At 42.9% G+C, this 19,073-nt stretch overlaps 1 protein-coding gene across 1 annotated transcript in view; it reads left to right on the forward strand.

Annotated features, from left to right (window-relative positions):
- The window catches only part of LOC115383462 (glucosidase 2 subunit beta-like), a 131,432-nt gene that overhangs the window by 11,272 nt on the left and 101,087 nt on the right, over positions 1-19,073 (forward strand). Inside the window, exons 7-8 of the mRNA XM_030085657.1 lie at positions 5,377-5,443; positions 9,872-9,950. Coding sequence (XP_029941517.1) covers positions 5,377-5,443; positions 9,872-9,950 — 146 coding nt within the window. The remainder of the gene's footprint in view (positions 1-5,376; positions 5,444-9,871; positions 9,951-19,073) is intronic.

A 19,073-nucleotide genomic window follows, 5' to 3' on the forward strand; every position in this document is an offset into this window, starting at 1 on the left:
CAGACGGTCAGGATGACGGATGGCCGAACGCCATCACGAGCCGGAAGGGTTAAATACAGACGTCCAGAATAAATGGAGTGGGAGCGGATTGCTGAGCGGCGGCATATTGCCTTCCCTCCGCTCTCCTTTCACGTTCCTCAAACCTTCTGAGAGAAGTTGCTTATGACTCACAGGAAAATTCCCTTATCGCTCCGAGCACAAGCTGGCTCGGCATTTAAGTGACGCTCAGGCCGGCGGGATGTGAATGTACAGAAAGTTGCGAGGCCGAATCGGAAATGGGCTCAATCATTTTTTTTTTTTTTTTTTTAGCGCCGGAGCCCACGAGGATTTAGAATCATTAAGTGTGTGTGAGGAAGGCAGGGCAGAGAGGCTGGCTGGATTAAATTAGCTCAAAGTTTTGGATTGTAGCAGAATAAATATTTAAACATCACCATTTGGAATAAACCGCTTGAAGAGGCAACGCCAGATCTCTGCATTCTGACATTTTCTGAAGGTTTGAAGGCAAAAAAAAAAAAAAAAAAAAAAAAAAATCTCATTAGCTTCTTTCAGATTCACCTTTTCATAACGATGCGGTTTGTCTGATATTAAAATTTATTGTGGGGTTTTTCAAAGGCTTCCTGTGATGTGGTGTGATGTCGGACATTGATTGTGTAGTGTCAAAGCAGCCCTCAAGTAAAAGTTTTGATTGCCGTAAAGGTCATTTGACTTCAGTGCCTTCTCGCGAGCGAGCATCCATCACGCTTCCCGCTGTGCCAGCTGACCTTTGCCAGTCATCACGGCCCCCCCCACCATCACACACACACACACACACACACACACACACGCGCTTCCCAAGCCTGTCATTCTTTACTTCCTTTACTGCTCATCTTCAGGGTGTAACAACCATCAATTTTCATTTCTGCGGTCACTTTGTCTTGCGTCGTCCATGTTGGCTGTCCGTCTTGTGCCTTATTATGCACTTCTAATGACAGCGCGGTTCATGTGGCTGCATAAACACCGAAAGGATGTTTTATTGACTTAAAGGTTGCTTATCAATCCCCCTCCCCCCCTCCCCCCGCGCCCGCAGCCCTTGATATTTTGCGTTGATTAATGCTTGAATTTCAGTGAATAAGCCCAAACGGTATAATCAGTGAGCGCTTTACGGCGTCCAGATGGGCCTCGCTGTCTTTATTCAGGATGGAAAGTTGACACGGAGCTTTCGTTTGACTCCTGAAGTTTGGAATGCTGCACAGTCAAAACAGCGCCACAGAAAGTCAGGTGGACGAAACAGAAATGTTTCAGTGCTACATGGTCATGCCATGCTGGTCTTCAGTGACTTCTACTTCTTCTTCTCTCTTTAAAACTCCTGTTTTTCAGTTTTTTTTTGCGAAGATGTTGATTGGGAATGCTGCCCTCTTGTGGGCGGAGTGTCAAACACTCATTCCAGCAAAATGGGTGGATGGAAGCACAAAAGCAGAGATGTTAAAGAACATAGAACTGTTTTTGTACATATGCAAAGCGTAAGGGAGCCTTTAAGCCAAGACTCCATAAATAACTCAATCATCAAGGCAGTATTAATTCAAACGTCATCTTTTTTTTTTTTTTTTTTTTTTTTGATCAGGCGTAGTTATGACCTTCTGCTTGAAGCAGTGAATTTACAATTTTTCTCTTTCTTTAACCGATGCTCTTGAGCTAGTAATGGCTGTGAATCCTAAAGATATTTTCGATCAGTTTTAATCAGTTATTACCGGTACTACAGGTGCAGTTTTGCACTTGCTCGTGTTACAATTCTGATCAGATTTATTTGACAAAACTCCTATAAATTCACAAAATGCCATCAGAAGTTACCTCTGTGAGGCCATTTTGTTCTCATGATGAATATCAGAAAACGTACAATTAATTGTTTTGATCGCATTCTGCTACAGAATTAACTCAATTAAACATAAGAAGAGCACAACAGAGACGCACTCTTATTCCCTCACGTCTTTTCGCCTTTCCCGTTCATCATCTGTCAATAGCCCGGATCAAAACGGGAATGAAAAGTGGAAAGAACAAGCAGCTGAGCCTGCAAAGTAGAACTTAACAGTCTCTCCCTTTACAGCGGCTGTCAGTCAGACGTGTCTCCGGGGCTCCGCGCGCAGTTATTGAGAAGTTTTAAAGGGCCGGGTTATTTGTACCCTGGAAGAAAATTAGTTTCTTGTGGCACAATGTGTCCCAAACAGGAGAGGAAAACAAGAGATGTGGAGGATTATTGATATCGGATGTGACAGAGCAGTATGTACCCGTCTATATGTGGGTGTGTGCATGTATATGTGCCGTATACGTGTGCGTGTGCATGCACATGTACATTTCCGAACCAGCTGTTTTCCGCTTCCTTGCTATAATATGTAATCAAATCACATAAACTCCATACGTAATATAACCACACTGTCTTTATCTTTTTGCCAAGCGGTGGACTGTATTTTTTTTTTTTTTTTTTTTTTTTCCACATTTGGCAAAGGATGTTCAGGAAATCAGGCGTGGACCCTCAATGAATAGCGAAGTCTTTGTTGTTCAAAGCTAATGAGACAGAAAAATGATCACGTGTGTGTGCTTTTCCTCTTCAAGCCGTCCGCGATAAGCTCCAGGTTCACCTAGAGGTCTTTTCCTCCTTTAATGATGTTTGTTTGTTTGATTTCAGCCGAGCCACATAAACGCGCGCCGCGTTTTCATGTCCGCGCCCGTCGTTTAACGGTACATCCCGCGATGCAAAGCCTGCGCCGTCTCCGAGTTCACCCGCAGTTTGAGAGGATTTCCTCAAGTTCATCGGTAATCCTCCGGTTGACCTGATTTTGCTCTCGGACCGTCCTTTAAATCACCTCCCTTCCACTCGTGCGCAGCTGTAGGCGGCCAGCAGCGTGATATAAGCGGAGAAAGATGAAAGATGTCACATTAATAAGAAAATGTTTCTTTTTTCTTTGCATGGTTACTGTTATTCTTAGTTTTTATAAGTGATTGAAAGTCAATAGACAAACGTATCTTAAATTTGGGTCTAAAAATGAAAAGCAGAGCTTATCCACAGTCATAATCAGTTGATGAGTTTCTTCTCAGACCATCAAGGCTCAAGACAAGGTTTTCTGTGTCTGAGTTATTTTGGGTTGCAGCTTCATCATCCGACAGCTTGCTGTTTGAGATTCTCCACTCAGAAACACCCCGCTGCACCTGTTTGTCATGTCAGCTGCGAGTTTTTACAAATGTCCTAGAAAATCACTTCCAGCCACGCCGGGACCTTGAGAGACGAGTTCTGGGAATCAGGCAATTGGCTCAGTGACTGCGATCACAACCTTGATGAATTTATGAGCAGACTGAAATTAGTCAGTTATTGATTTTTCCCGAGCTGCAACGCTCCAGTTGTGCTGCAGTGTTGTCTGAATATGATGCACCGTCTGACTCATTCCGGCTGCTGTAAGCCCACATCATTAAATGCCCCCATTTAGGTCTGCAATGCCTATTTGCAGGTTTTCTATCTCAGTATTTACACCATCTCCGGCTCTCAGGAAAAGCAAAAGTTCTGTGCAGCACCTGCAGTCTTTTGATCTGTTTCCATTTCATTTTTTTTTCTCCCCCTCTCTCTCTCTCTCTCTCTCTCTCTCTCTCTCTCTCTCTCTCTCTCTCTCTCTCTCCCACAGAAAAGGGTAATTTCCTTCCTGGAAATATTGCTTATAATGTATAAAAGGCGGCAAATAGTGAGTTTTCTCAGCGCTGGAGTGCAGAGCCTACAATAACAAAGAAAGCTCCGTGTGGATAACGTGGTCTGTAGGCTGGGCGTAGATCTGCAGTCTCCTGCTGATATGTTCCATTTTCTCTCTTCTCTTTGTGCCGCTCTTATTTTTTACGAGTATGCTGTGATATCGCCAGGGCAACATGGGTGGATGACTGATGGTGTCCATTAGTAAACATAGCCCCCCTATATGTGCCATCGGCTGAAAGAGCCAATGTCTTAAACCTCCCACCCTCCTTTTTTTTTTTTTTTCTCCCCACCTCCTCCTTTATTTTCCCCTCATTCCTCCCTACTCCTGGTTTTTACCTTTTACCACCACTCCCAGCAACCCACTCCATCTCTCCACCCCCCCCTCCTCCTCCTGCCTTCCTCTCCTCCCTTCTCTATCTATCCTCCTTCTGGTTGTTTTTCATAGCTACAGCTCCGCAGTGGAGGGAGGGATGAGACCATTTCTCTTCCTCCTCCTTTGTGCGCTCGTTTTTTGCGAGACAGAGCAAAACCAGAGGACGGGTTGAGAATGTCAAGCATTAGGTTGGGAATAGAGTGCTGCTCAAACAAAAGAGAATAGGCCGCTAATATGACAGATGCTGTGTGTATTGCGGGCGAATATTAGCAAACCTCTTTTTTTTTTTTTTTTTTTTCTTTTTCTTTTCGTTCTCCTCCCCTCGCGGTTGAGTGGAGTCAACTTTAGGAGCGGTGAGGAATCTGGCTTTGCCGATCTGAGTAACGTTCTCCGTCGAGAAGTGCTGCGCAATTTTCTGCTTTATAAAACTCAAAATAAGAGTCCCTTTATTAATATGGATTGAAGATTCATTTATCAAAAGCCTGAAAAGGCATGTTTTTTTTTTTTCCTTTCACATCCCTACAGCTCACACTTAACCCAGGCGCTTTACTGTACACTGGCAAAAAAATGCTAATTTCACAATTAGCTTTTCTGTAATTAGTACGGAAAGGTAATTGCGGCGGATGTGCAATTAGCATTATGTAAAGTGCTTTTCCCTAGACTTTGGGGCCAATCACTTTGCCCCTTTACATTCGCCATTCGGCTGATGATATGGGAGACGCTTGGCAGCGAACATAAGAGAACTTCCTATCCTCCCTCCCACTCCGATGAATGCGATTCACAAAATGAATCAGCTGGGGTCACGTGTCTGCTGCGAGAAAAGGGAGAAAAAAAAAAAAAAAAAGGGGGTTGAGGAAGTTTCTGCGTCTCCCATTTCATCTGCCCGTGAATGTGAATGGAGAAGAGGGAAATCACTGTCATAGCAGCCGTTACAGCACAAAGCCTCCTGATTGCATTCTGGACTCTGACATGCTTTTTTTTTTTTTTTTTTTTTCCCCTCCCCGTCCCTACAGGGAAACCAAATGTTCTTGCACAGCGTGACTGACTCATTGCCTGATTGCCCTCCACCCCTCCCTCACCATAGCTCCCCATATTTTAAAATCCAGCTCCGGCTCCGTCCTTTTCTCTCTTTCCGGCATCTCCGTCAGATTTCAATAGATTAGCGTTTGTCGAAAAGGTTCTGTGACTGAAGATCGAGTTTCATGATCAATAAAGGTCTCTTTTTGCCATGCCTCCGTGCTTTACCTTCTGTTTAAAGAGTTTGCAATAACCCCATTGTTACTTTTCTTTCTAGGTGTCAGACACCAGAACAATTCAGTAACCGGCGTTTTCCAGTTACTGGACAGCAATAAAGATGGCAGGTAAATAACGCACCGATTGATTTGTCTGTCCTGGATCTTCTTCTGCCCTGTGCTTACTCTTTTTATGCCGCATCCCCGATGCATTAGTTTTATTTTTAGCGCTCTGTTACAAAAGCAGTAAGATATTCTAATGTTGGAAAAGGTCTGGATATAAAAGGAATTCACCGGTTCAGTTTCTTGAAGGCCACTGCTGATATTTTTACACTGAGCACTTCTCCCTTAAGGTTTCTCCTCTTGACAGTGTGAAAAGGCTTATGTCACATTATTCAGATAGCTATAAAGTCCAATACTAAAGAAAATCTCAAAGCTTATTTGCTTCCAGTTTGTGTTCTTCTTCTCCAATCATGCCATTAAAATAAAAAAATAAATAAATAAAGAAGGAAAACGTCCCACTTAAGCACTGGATGCTGGGAAGAATGAGAGGAGAAATGAGGTTAACGACACTTTTGGGATACCTTTCTTCCCTGCCGCTTAACATCGTTCTTAGCAACTTTTTCTAATGGAAAAGTCTGAGTAATTTACCGTAAACGATGTGGGCAAAAAAGCTTTATGGAGACCAGCTGATGTTACTGTTATGCTTTGCAGAGTAGCGTCGAGTCGTTGAAGCACTTCTTTTATTAAACTGATGCTTATAAAGTCAAAAGAACAAAGCTGCATCGACCACTTTTTCATTTGGCTCGTTGTATAGAAGTTACTTAACTTTACAGCCGACGGTTCATTAAAGATATTCACCGATCCTATTATGGATATTACTCTATCGTTGCCATTTTTAGCGTGATTTTCTGAGATCAAGCAACAATACCATCAATGTAAGTTGTGCTTAATCTCTATGAATTATTTCATATGACCAGCTTTGTGTATGAGTTTAGGAAATTTGAAGGTTTTTTCATGATATGGAAGATATGCTGACAGTTATTTTATGTTAACAGGGTTTCAGCTCATGCTTATTTATTCCAGTTTAATTAAAATCACTAAAATGTTCACATGCCTCAATACACCACCTGGTGATGAGAGGGAGTATTGCAGGACTATATATCACAATGCGTTTCTGAGATAACAATTATGATGATAAATCACATTTGTGAATGTTTCATACCGGAAATATTAAATTTTGCATTAAAGCAGCCAGTGCACAGTCTGTTAGTTTGGAACGCTCCAAACTCGCATTTCTTGATGAATTATGCTAAACTAGGAAAGTGAATTAAAAACATTACAATCCAAAATGTTAAAAATATCAATAATGAATTACTTAGCTTTTCTGGGTTCAGGTTCCTTGTGCTATAAAACAAACGATTTCCAGCTCCACCTTCATTTCTGATGCAGCGAAGTCTCAGCCAGTCTAAATTGAATGCACACATCTCCCTCCCCGATACTCCGGCACTTATTTATTCTCCAGCAAACTTAGAAGGGAAGAAAAAAAAAATCATTGCCTTATTTGCATTATTCAATCTTCAAACCTCAGCAGGCTGACTTGTTGCTCGCCCCCCCCCCCCCCCCCCCTAAATTCTCCCGGCTTCCTCTCCAGCCACCTAAGCCCGCCGTCGCGCCGTCATAATCTGTGTTTAACATTGCTCAGCTTTAAAGAGAAGGGCATCCATTTTACTTTGGAGCGCAGATATGTAAATTCGCTAGGCGGCTCGCAGAAAAGCACAGAGTCCGTCCCCTTCATGCTTTCTGTCTTTAGCTGTACCCACCCTCACATTTCCGATTTTCCCACAACATGCTTGCCAAAAGGAAAAAAAAAAAAAAAAAATCAATACTGCTCAAGCTAACAGGGCATATTCCCCCGGAAAGGAAGCAGCCTGGGCTGGGCATAGTAAACTGAAAGCGCTATAAAACATATGGCCGCATCGGGGATGAAGTGCTTGTGCAGCGATTTTCCACGGCAGCGCTATATGCCCACTTATGCATTCCTGCGATTGGATGTGTACCATTATTCAGCCCCCCCCTCCCCCTTCAATTCCTCCCAGCCTCGACTCTTCCTCCATCCATCCATCCATCCTCTGTATCTCCTCCACCCAAAGCCGCTCCTCTCTGTGGACCGCGCTTAAACAAACGCATTACTAAGCTGAAATATCTGCAAGTGCCGCTTATTTCTCCCCGGCCATTGTCTCAGTCCGCCAGTCGGTGGAATTGGTGAGCTGGCTATCTCCATGCAGGACATGTATTGACGCCCATTTGAATAAAGCCGGCGTGTGGGTGAAGGCTTTGTGTGCAACACAGCCCCCCCTCTGCTGCACCCCCCCCCCCCCCCCCCCCCCCCCCCCCCCCGTAAGACTCTGCACCTCCTGTGCCCGAGTGTCAAGCTTGATTTAGCCGGCGTTATGATAAATGGAAAGTCGAAAGTCGCCCCGTATACCTGATGCTTGCACATTGCCAGGCAATCTGCTGACTTCGACCCGGATTAGCATGCGCACTGCAGAGTCTTTATCTTGTCGAGAGGGGGGAAATATAAATAAATAAATAAATAGATAAAAAAAAAAAGCTCTTGGCTTTGTCCCTAATGACACTTAGCAAAACGTTACCCCATTCTTAATCCACTTGATTGGAATTGCTAATTATCTTTAATGCAGATTCACAGATAATTGTTCTCCCATTTATACTGCGAGCTAATCTCAGTTTTGCGTCCATTTAGTCACCAATAATTGCTGCGCGAGAAAAATGACAGTGTTTTTTTTTTTTCTCCCCCCCCCCGTAATGTTTTGAATCCATTCTGAAACACATAAAGGAAGAGGTCAGAAGCAAGATGATGCTCATTATCCTCACATTTGTATTTTAATGCAAATATTAACAGGGTAACGATTAACTGAAATTATGTATTTCTGCTAATGCCGCAGTGTTTTCCCACCGAGTCGACTGTAAATGTACATTTAAGTATACAGTCTGGTTTGAGTGACATTTTCAGCTGAAAACCATCATCAGATGCTCTTTGGCTCATTTCTCCGCGGCGGTCAGTCGTGATTAGGAAGTTACTCGAAATCTTAAATACTTGCAGATTGTTTTCCTCACGGGGGGGATAATTTCCATCAAATGATACGGAGATCTGCTTAAATCCCTCGCCGGGCTCGAGGGCATTCGCAACCTTTCTTTCAGAAGGCCTCGGAGAGCTCTTCAGATCTCGGCACGGAGACGGCGCGCACTTCAATCGCCGAGCCTAAATGTCAGAGGTCTAAACACGACAAGTTCTTCCCATCACTCCCTAATCAGATTCTAATCACAGTTTTAAAGGTTTTGGAAGTGTGTTTCAACTATTACATGCTTTTTTTTTTTTACATGTTTTTACGCGTTCATTTTGCACAAAGTTTCTATTAGTTTGCTTTATGTGGGGGGGAAAAAAAGAAGTACCGTACTCCCTCCACACGGCGGTCATTAAGGTAGATTCTGGTCCTCCTTGCTATTATTTCATCACAAACCGGCACCACACACACACACACACAAACACACACGCACAAGTGTAACCCACTGTGCCAGCAGGCAGGCAGTTGGCAGCCCAGTGCAGGATTAACTGGTACCAGTATGCTGGCCTATAAATAGACTCCACCAACTGCTTCAGGAAATGAACCATGATGGAGCCTCCCAAAGGCCCACGAACAGGTTGTGCTTTTTATCCCCTCCCCTCTGTCAGGATTTATCACTGTAATGTGCGTGCGAGTTCCCTAATATTTATTACTGTCTTCTTCCTCGGAGAGGAGCACTATAAGTGCACGTCGCAATCCGCTCGCTAACATAATGCAGGGGTCCTGTATATGTTCATAAATGGTTTAAATGACTGCTGCGGCCAGCGCCAGCTTTTCTTCACACTGGATAAGCGGAGCCCGCTGCTCTGCAGCCTCTGTGTCGCTTCACAATGGCGAGAGCCATTGTTTTTCTTCAGCACTTACCGCATGCATTGATCCTCTGTAGTGGAACAAGCTATTCACTTTGTATGTTTGCCTGCGTTTCCGCTTTTGATGGACCCGAGGGATTGATCCTGGCAATGCAGTCATTATCTCAGCTCAGTAGTTTAGGAGGAACCTCTGCAAGGAAGGCACCGGCTGGAAACGGTGACTGAAGAAAGGGTCTGAATGTTGTATTGTAGGCGATAGAGTTAGTTTGATTTTGTGAGTGATAGTTTCTTTTTTTTTTTTTTTTTAATGTGTGAGTGTGTGTTTGTCTCTGGCTAAAACAACTAAATAAATTTAACCCAAAATGAACCCAGATTTGTGCCAGTTGAGCCCCAGGAGACATGTATTTGTAGTTTATTATGCAGTCGGTTGCAGCCACAGACTGGTTTTCTGGAGTTCCTAAAAAGCTGAAAATTACCAAGCGCACAAACTCCGTTAGTCTTAGTGGTCGATCACGGTGAAATTAACCAATCATGCCGGAACAAAAAAGAAAGGAAAAAATCTTAAAGTTGTGCTAACTGAAATGGTAATTACCCCCCGACAGGTTAACAGTGGATGAAGTCCGGGCTAAAGTGGTGCTCGTCCATGATGAGGAGCGACTTCTCTCCGAAGATGAAGCAGTGGTAAGTTTATTCATTAAAGTTTTTTTTCGCTGCACTTCCACAGGTAAGAGTTTCTCCTGGTGACTTTATTTTTTTCCCCCCTCCTCCGCCGGTTGTCCATCAACCGATTTAAATAGAAAGACAAGCGTGCTTCAGGCTGTATTTAACCTTTACATCAACAAATGCGCTGTTCTGTCGGAAAGTTTCTCAGCCCTCCGCGTCTCGACTTGACTTGCAGAGTTCCTTTTAATGACATTGCAGACACTTGGAAATTGCGAGCAGGAAGCCCTTTGATATCTTTTTATAGCCTTCCCCCTGCTTTGCATCAATTAGCTTCACAGTTGCTTAGAGGGGCTTTGGGTTGTTGAACGTTACCACCAGACTCAAAGAGTCAGAGACTCTTATCAGGACTGAATCATCATCAGATGATAGTTCATGACCCTCCTTAGCGCTTCTGCGGTGACCTGACGGCTTAATGAAGGTGTAACACTTCAAAAATACAAATAATTCATGTGCAGAAACAATTTAAAAAAAAAGAATATTTCTGAAGTTCTTGTTTGGAGCTGCCATTTTCTGTCTGCCGCAGGTCAGAGTCCAGATAAAGCAGTGACGCTGCCACACCAGTAGATGGCTGCAGAAGTGTTGGCTCAACACTCTGAGAGGAGAGAAAACACGCTGACATTTTAACACAACACTCTGCAGGAGGCGGCTGAGGATTCTACCAGTTATTCCAGTTTTACTCCGTCATTCACGGCAGCAGTGTTCCTGTACCTGCCTCCTGGGATATCGATTGCTGTGTATCGATTGGCACCGATGAGAAAAAGAACAAACAAACTTCATCATTAAAACTATAAAGTTCTTTAGCTTTAGTTATCGTCAAACCTTTTTTTTTTGGTGCAAAATACCTAAATAATCATTAAATATGCTTTGGAAGGGTGACATTGTCAGTTATCGGGATGAATAAGACAATCTATTTTAGTTGAGCTCTGCTTTTGAACATAACCTGAAATGATAAGGAGAAACTCCTGTTTCACATTTAGATGGAGAATTGGTTCTTAAAATAACACGTTTACAAGCTAGCCAAGCTTCACCAGCTCCCAGCTACCACCCAGTACACTAAATCTCTTTTTTTAAAGGATAAATCAACTTGTTTGTGTATTTAAACAGAAATATCTGGAATCTGTGGCTCTTGAAGGGATTGACTGGAGACGAAGCTCGTCTTCGTGACAGATTAATGCATTAATGCACATTTGGTGGACCGGCGTCTATTTATGGCATCGGATTGGTTTACGAATGACTCAAAAATCACCAGCTGTCTGTTGCATACCACCACAGACATTCATAAACGCACCTCATGCTTCTGAACACAACACAATGCTCGCTTGTCCCAGAAAACAAATGTCCACGGTGCTTTTATAGCCGCACGGCCCTCAGCGTGAGTCCGGGCTGTCTGTCCGTCGGTCTGCATGGCTTCAGCGTTTTCTCCGCCGGTACAGGTGGGTTCCTTCCACTTTCATTTGAATTCTGAACAGGACGAGCTCGGTTTCCCAATAGTGATTTTTTTTTTTCCCCTCAAGCTGCGATGTGTGAGAATGCGGCTGTCTGTTTCACTTTAAACTTGTTGAGCCTCCTTCTTACCGGGCGGCAGATATCAAAATCTCTGGCTGTAAACAAAATGGCTCGAGCTCAATTTTTTTGTGCACCTTCTCCCTCAATCTTTTTTTTTTTTTCCCCCTCCTTTCCTGTAAATAACAATTGATACACAGACACACAATGGATTCTCCCTGAACTTAAAGTTCAGCGTAGAAATGTCTTCTTCCACGTTTGAGGGGGTGACTGTGTATTTTTGCAGCCACTTGCTAATTTTAGCCGCTGTGAAACGTCTACGTCAAGAACTTCTTTGGAGATGGTGGCACTGGCGTGGAGCAGGAAGCGGCTCCAAAGCTGGAACCGACATGAAAGCCTTACAGATGGGGGAAAAATCAGCGCTCATTTGTTATTTCTGCTGGCTAACGGGAGACTCGCTCCTAATGAATTCAGCTGCGACTGAAGAGGATGAATCAGTATGAATATGCATGGATATGAAAATGTGTACTTAACTGCACACCACAACAAACGGTGATCAAGCTGGGCAAATTAAACGGGGTGCCGATGACAGTGGTTAACAGGCAATTTACATTAGAAGTGACAGGCGGCCTCGTGTTAGCCCCTTAATCAAGGTCCAGGGCCGGTCCGAGCATGAAAGAAGTTAATTCTGCTCATCGGGGGAGGAGTTTGTCATTTTTCAGCCTTTATCATTCAAGTGACCAAACTTGATAACTTCTGTGTGTATTGCTGTTTTGGCCTTTTTATTTCAAGCTGCAAATTCTCTCCTGAAAAATGTTAAATATCAGCACCATGCACATTAAACTACTTTTTCTGAATAGAGTCTCCATGTTGGAATCAAATAAAATGTCTAAAACTTAAGACTTAGGATAACTTTTAACTTTTTGTATTCATTGTCTGATATTCCAGGATACCAGACCTCTGTCGAGTGTATTGATGGGAGAGATTCGTCCGAGTTTGAGAGTTTTTGTGAGCTATGACTAGGAAATATGTGTAATTTTACCTGGTTTTAGTTGAAAATGCTATAAGGATTTATGTTTTCAACAATGAGAAGAACCAACTCTTGGAAAGATCTTGGTGTTGAAATGTTTGCCATTTCAAACTGCTCCACAAAGGGTAAATAAAAAGAAAATCATTTCCTGGTGACTTTAACATGGCAATTACGCTGCTGTACAAGCGGCCTAAGTTTGTGTAAATCCTCTCAGGTCTTTGGCTAAAAACTAAAGTCATTGAAAGAAGAAGAGAAGAGGATAACATTTGGTGGACGCGCTGTGTTTTGGTATTTTTATGTCCTTTGTGTTTGTGAACAGAAGGGAAAAGAGCCGCTTCTCTCCATCAGAGCTCAGATGTTACAGCTGAGCGCTGAAGACCTTGATAAGTTCTCTCCTGTCACACTCGGCAATGGGGCCATATAGGGTCTTTTCTTTTCTTTTTCTTTTTCTTTTTGCACGCTTATTCAATTTGTGTCATTTTCACATCTTTTTATTAGTTTCCCTGCTTCTTTTTCCTTTCTCTTAAGAAGCTTTGGCCTCCACAGAAAATTCAGTTTCCACTTCAGCGGGCCAGATAATTCAAGAACAGAGAGGATTTTCAGGAGAACAATTTGATGATCAAAGGAGGCACTGTACTCGGGAGGGAAGAGGGATATTCTGAAGTGGCTCTCCTTCAGTATTCCATCATTATGTTATAGCCCTCCATTCCCGATAGAAACCCCCGCTAATGTACCTCCACTCACATTTAAAAGGTAATCGTAGGCGCCGAAGAATGACGCCTTGTCAAAATAATCAAAAAAACAGCGCTCTTCAGGTGGAGCCGTGTCCGTCGACACGGCGCGGACCCCGAAAAAGATCCAGTGTCGGCGCTCTAATCAAAGCGTTTGCACTAAATTAGCTCTGAGCAACCTCTCGAAAAAAAAAAAAAAAAAAAAAAAAGAAGTGAGGAGCAGCCTTTCTTTGAGCATTAACCGTAGGACAATACATTCTCAGGAGCACCCATGTGTGACCAGGCTCGGACTGCAGCAGTGTGCTGGCGAACAGAGCTACAGGAAATTGCCTTCTCTCCAGCAATAGACATTTGTGCAGAGGTGAATTTCACTTATCCATCTACTACCCACTCGCCTCCCTTTAAAGCCCCGTACTCAGTCTACCATAAAAGGAGAAAGCCAGAGAATATAGCATGTTTTTTTCTTCTTCTTCTTCTTCTTTGGAACAGAAGAAACGAAAGAAATCCCTTGATTAAAAAAGAAAAAAAAAAAGAGAAGAACGGGAGAAAAATATCAACCTTTGCTGTTCGTGTGCTTCTGGGTGACGATAAGAAAAGAGAAAAAAAAATGTGTGACTTTCGCATTTTTTTTAAAAACCACCACTGTAACTGATCCAAAGGTTGTGATCTCTGCATAACCGCCTGCAAGGAGATATGGAAATGTTGCTTGTTTCAGTATAATAACACTGACCATACCCTAAGGAATCCCTATATGCACTCAAAGAGCTTTACATTAGTTGGTAACAAGGTCGAGATGACAACGGTATAGTGGGGAAGAAGTGGTGCGTGGACAAACAGGAACAGAACCTTAAAGATCATTATAACGAACCCTGTAAGTCTTGTGTGGTCTCTGCCAGTTGACTGTAGGTTGGATTTTTCCAGGCATGAAAGAACAGGAAAAACTGGGACTGGTTCTTTTTCAGATGAGTTAAATGTCGATTAGAAATCTGCAATTTTGCAGCAAATGCAAATTTTATAGTTTCTTCAGATTTAGATGGAAATGTTTCTGCTAAATATGTTTCATCAGTCACATAATAAAGGTAATAAATAGGTAAAAAACGAATCAGTTTGACGGGTTTAATTTGCTGATATGTTTTGGGAACAAGTTTATTTTTTTCAATTTAACTCCTACTTCAATACATTTACACCATATCTTGAGCACATCCACAATTTGATTTAATATTCAAGCTTTTTTATTTGCTCTCTTGTGTTAATTAATCTTTATTTTATGTCAACATTTGATTATGCACTTGATTATTTGAGAGATGTGCTTTGAAGTCTTGACAAATTAAATGAAAAGTTTGCACTGACAGTGCTGTAAAGTGTAGTAACTAATAATGTGGGCAGTTTTTAAGAATAGTTTTACCTGAATACTTATATAAAATTGCTTCTACTTGCAGTTTACTTCAATGTAGCAAATGTTCATTTCTGTTTTGCTTGTTTTCGGGGTGACACTGTTTTTTGAAACCTCCTACATTAAACTGTGATTGAAAATACCATGCATAACAATTTATCCTCCCCTATTAGCTAATTTTTAAAACTTCGCACTTCCTATTCGTCCACTGACAGAAACGCAGTGAAATTTCATGAATTGTGTAAATAAGTGGCAGCACAGTCCTGTTTATCAACCCTGTTCCTCCGCCGCTGATCCCATCCTGACGTTTCCCTGTCGTGGTGGCAGCTTGACAGCTTCCCTCTGAGCACCAAAAGCACCTGCAAAAAAAAACAAGCCGGCCTGACTTGACTTTACCTTCCTCATCTTGGCAACGGCGCCCGGGACTCTTGATGTTCACAACATCCGCCTGCACGCACGAAAACAAACAGCGGGCGCCCGGCGCTGCCCTCCCACCCTGAGTCACCGCAGACCAAGGTCGGCCTCCTCACACCATCTGTTTGAGCTGGTTGACATTTGGCCCCGGCCAACACTGATATCTCACTTCAGAGGGTGGGGGCGCCCCTGCAGGTCCGCGTTCTGGTTCGCATTGTACGTCAGGAGGACGGATCTCACCTACATTTCATCTCGGAGGCACAAATTCATTCATCGGTACTGAGGAAATGTGGAGCGTGTTTGTAAAGAGAGACACTTATTCAGTGTAGAGGCTTTGAAAGTGTAACTGCTTGTGTCCTGTCGCACAATGCCGCTTGTCAGGAAGTCTTTTACACGAGGAGTCTTCTTATATATGCGAGTTAAATAGGAAATGCTTGGAGACAGACTGAGGAGGAGAGCAGTGGATGATGGCGGTCCTGCTGGGTGGAGTCTTCAGAGCCTCCAGAAGGGGGCAGCAGGTCTCTAAGTTGAATATGAGCTAATGGAAAAATGGAAAGTCACATTCACAGGTCATTTAATCTCTTTGTTTTGTCATGGGCTGGGCCTCTGGTGCTGTTTTTTTTTTTTTTTTTTTTTTTTTTCCCCCCCCCTCCTTCAGAAAGAGAGCGCTCCTCTTGTTCAGAAATTCTCATCTGCCTCCAAGAATTTTCTCTCTCATACATTTGAACCGTGGTTTCATAAGCTTGCACTGATTCTTGGATTAAATGTGTGTGTTCTGAGGAGATTTTTGAGTCTAGAAGGGACTAAAGCAGCATTTTTCTTCTTTACTCTCTCTATTTAACTTGTAAAAATACCCCCCCCCTTTTTTTTTTTTAAAGCAATGTATGCTCTTGCGTCACAGAGAATGACCTAGAAGTTTAATATCTGCAGACCTAAGCTGTACTTTGGATTCCAGTGACTGACTGTATAAATGTAGGCCATCATGTTGCTTTACAGTATATGCACAAGCTTACCGCTCCACGCCGTGTTTGTTCGGGGATGATACAGTAGTTAAGGTAAAGCACACACGGCTCGGTAACTCAGACGGGCGGAACCAGGACCGGGCTCATCCCGGTAAACACCGGCAATCACGGGCAGATTTAGCGTTTTCGCTTCCCGCATTCCGACAAGATTACAGTCTTGTGTTAAAAGCCTGCTGGGTATATGAAGCTATAGCCGCGCTGGTGGAAAGTGGGGCTGCTGCGGCCGTTCCCCCCCCCCTCCCCTCCCCTCGGTGCCATTCATCACCTCCCATCACACACACATCACGTTTTTTTTTTTTTTTTTTTGCTTCCCAGCTGGAGTGCTTTCAAGTTATATAATTCGAAATGACAGGCTCAAACCAGAGGTGGAGTGATGTGTGGTTTGTAGAGCCGAGGTGGAGAAAAGTTACCCAGTAAAACAAGGCTTTAATATGTCATGTTCTTTCGAGATCGGAGGACGGCGAGGGAGGGAGAGGATTTGGGTGGCGGCTTTTTTTTTGTTTTTTTCTTCTTCTCCTCCCCCCGGTTGTTTCAGATTGCACACCTGACACTTCTCAATCTTTTGCCTTGCCCTCTCCCTCTGCACTTCTAATCTCTCCCCGCACTCGTCTTTTGTTACGTAACCGCCGAGATTGGATGCGCTCAAGGTCGCGCAGGTGGCACAGGTAATGGAACTAGCGGGAGGTCAAAGGCGACGGAGAGAAGGAGCAACGTGAAGAGGCATCATTTTGCCGCCGCTCCAACAAGTCTTGACAGATGTGTCTTATATCGAGAGCTGTGTTATTATCCGTGTGCCCATGTCCATCTGTTTAGCGACCGGATTTTTTTTTTAAACTTCCTATTTGCAGCATGTTTTCACATTCAGATAAGAAAAAACAAAAAAAGAACCTGCTGCACAAAAAAAAAAAACACACACACACACACAGAAAATTACAAACCGGAGTGTGTTTGTAACACTTTGACTCCATCATTGAAAATTCTGTCTTACAAGCTACACTGACAAACCAGCCTTAAAGCAAGCTCAAGGCAATCATTTGTATTCTTATCAGCTTTAACCCCTTAACAAATACTATTGATGTTGCAGCCGTGGAACCGCCGCTCCCGAGAGCGGAGCGTGAGCGCGGCGTGATGAGCAGCGTCCTCGGAGGATAGACATGTTTCCTCCAGGGCAATCCGTGCCCGACTCTCCCAGATGAACGCATTGATCAGTGATCTCTTAACTCGTCGCATAAGCATAAAGAAGCCTCAGTATCCCGGCAACTTTTTTTTAAGAAACATTTTAAACTGTATTCTCTTCGTTTCCAGTGAATTGAATTCAGCTATTTTTAGTAAACGTGGCTCTGGAAGTTGATCAACTTCTTATTTGAAGACACTTTTTTTTTTTTTTTTTTTTTTTTTGAGCAAAAACCAAGTTTAAGAAAAAAAAAAATTATGCCAAAATCCTGTTAAAAAGCAACTGGGAATTCTGAGGCAAAGAGCAGCAGAAAAAAGGAGCCATTAAAACAACAACGGAAAAAACTACAGGCATGAACAGAAGCTGGAAGGCTGGAGACACGGCGCCGCTGCAGCATGTAGCATGTCATTTAAATCTGCGAAAACAAGGCGAATAAAAAGACACAGGTGTAAATAATGAGGGCCGGGCGCTTCAATCAACACGCCAGGTGAGCACGAGGACGTGGGAGGTCAGGGCGCATGAGGGGAAACCTGAATGCAAAATTAAACTGAAAACCAGCACAAAAGAAGCAAGGGATTTCATATGACCCGATAAAGCCTGGTATTGCAAAATCTTTAATCATAAAAAAAAGAAAAGAAAAAGTGTTTTGTGAAAAAGTGCTTTGCAGGATGCTGGAAATGTGTTTAAGAAATGGCTTCGACAGGCTGAAACATGTTAAAAGATTTCACATTTCTTTGAAACCTTTCCTCATTGACGCAGCAGATAATGGCTCCGGCCGCAGACAGATGAAACACGTGATGCTCCTCTTTTCTCTCAGGCTTTTGTTTGGTTCGCTGGTTCCCAAAGCAGAAACATGTGGATGACTGATTGGCGCTCAGTCCTAGTCAGTGGTAAAATACACTAACAGCAAGTTTTTTTTTTTTCTACAAATCCTAAGATTGCCTTTAAAATTGGACAACTTTCTACGGTTACTGATTTACACAACTCGTATTATTGTGGAATAAGACTAAATTTCAGATTTGTAATGAAAGCCATTTAAATGTATATATTTCAAGGGTTAATCTAACTGCACAACAAATGCAATCAGATGTTGTATCGTTCAATCTCTAAAATAGAAATCCTGTCACTCAAAGCAGACATTTACAGTCATTCAAGGACGTCTAGTTCAAACTTTGCCTGTCGGACTTACGGATTCAGGCTGCAGAGCGTCTGGCAGTGTGACTTTGGCAAACTGTTCTGCGGCAGCCAAGGCAAATCTTAATAAACTTAGCTTTCACATAAATCATTTTAAACGATTGTCTCCGAGCACCAAACTCGATAAAGCTTAAAAGCTGCGTATTGAACATAACAAATTATGCACATTTATAGGAAATCCACATCCGTATAAACTAATCAAAAGTAACAGAAGTTTAATCCGGCGAGATCTGTTCATTTTTCTAAACTCCCATATCCTCTTATTTTAAGTTTTGATTGTATTTACTTTGGATCCATTAACTTGCTTAACAGAATCTCCGAATGCATTGTAGTTCCTCTACAACAGGAATAAAATGATACACTTTCCAGCCTCGCGTCGATGGTTCTCGTCTCTCAGATCACAAATCTCATGATAAAACAAAGTGCATTGGTGCACAAGTCAGTGTTTTGTTTTTTTTTTTAACCCCGAGTATCAAGTCACATCGAATATCCCCTGACCCTTGACAGACCACCCTGCTCCTGGACGAACATCCTCCTCAACAACCTCATATCCTTTGTTGGGAAATCGTTGATGTGTTTTGTGTTTCCATGGTGACCCCGCCGCACAGTGCATGAGACCA

The sequence above is a fragment of the Salarias fasciatus genome, chromosome 3 (genome assembly GCF_902148845.1).
Source record: "Salarias fasciatus chromosome 3, fSalaFa1.1, whole genome shotgun sequence".
Lineage (NCBI taxonomy): Eukaryota > Metazoa > Chordata > Actinopteri > Blenniiformes > Blenniidae > Salarias > Salarias fasciatus.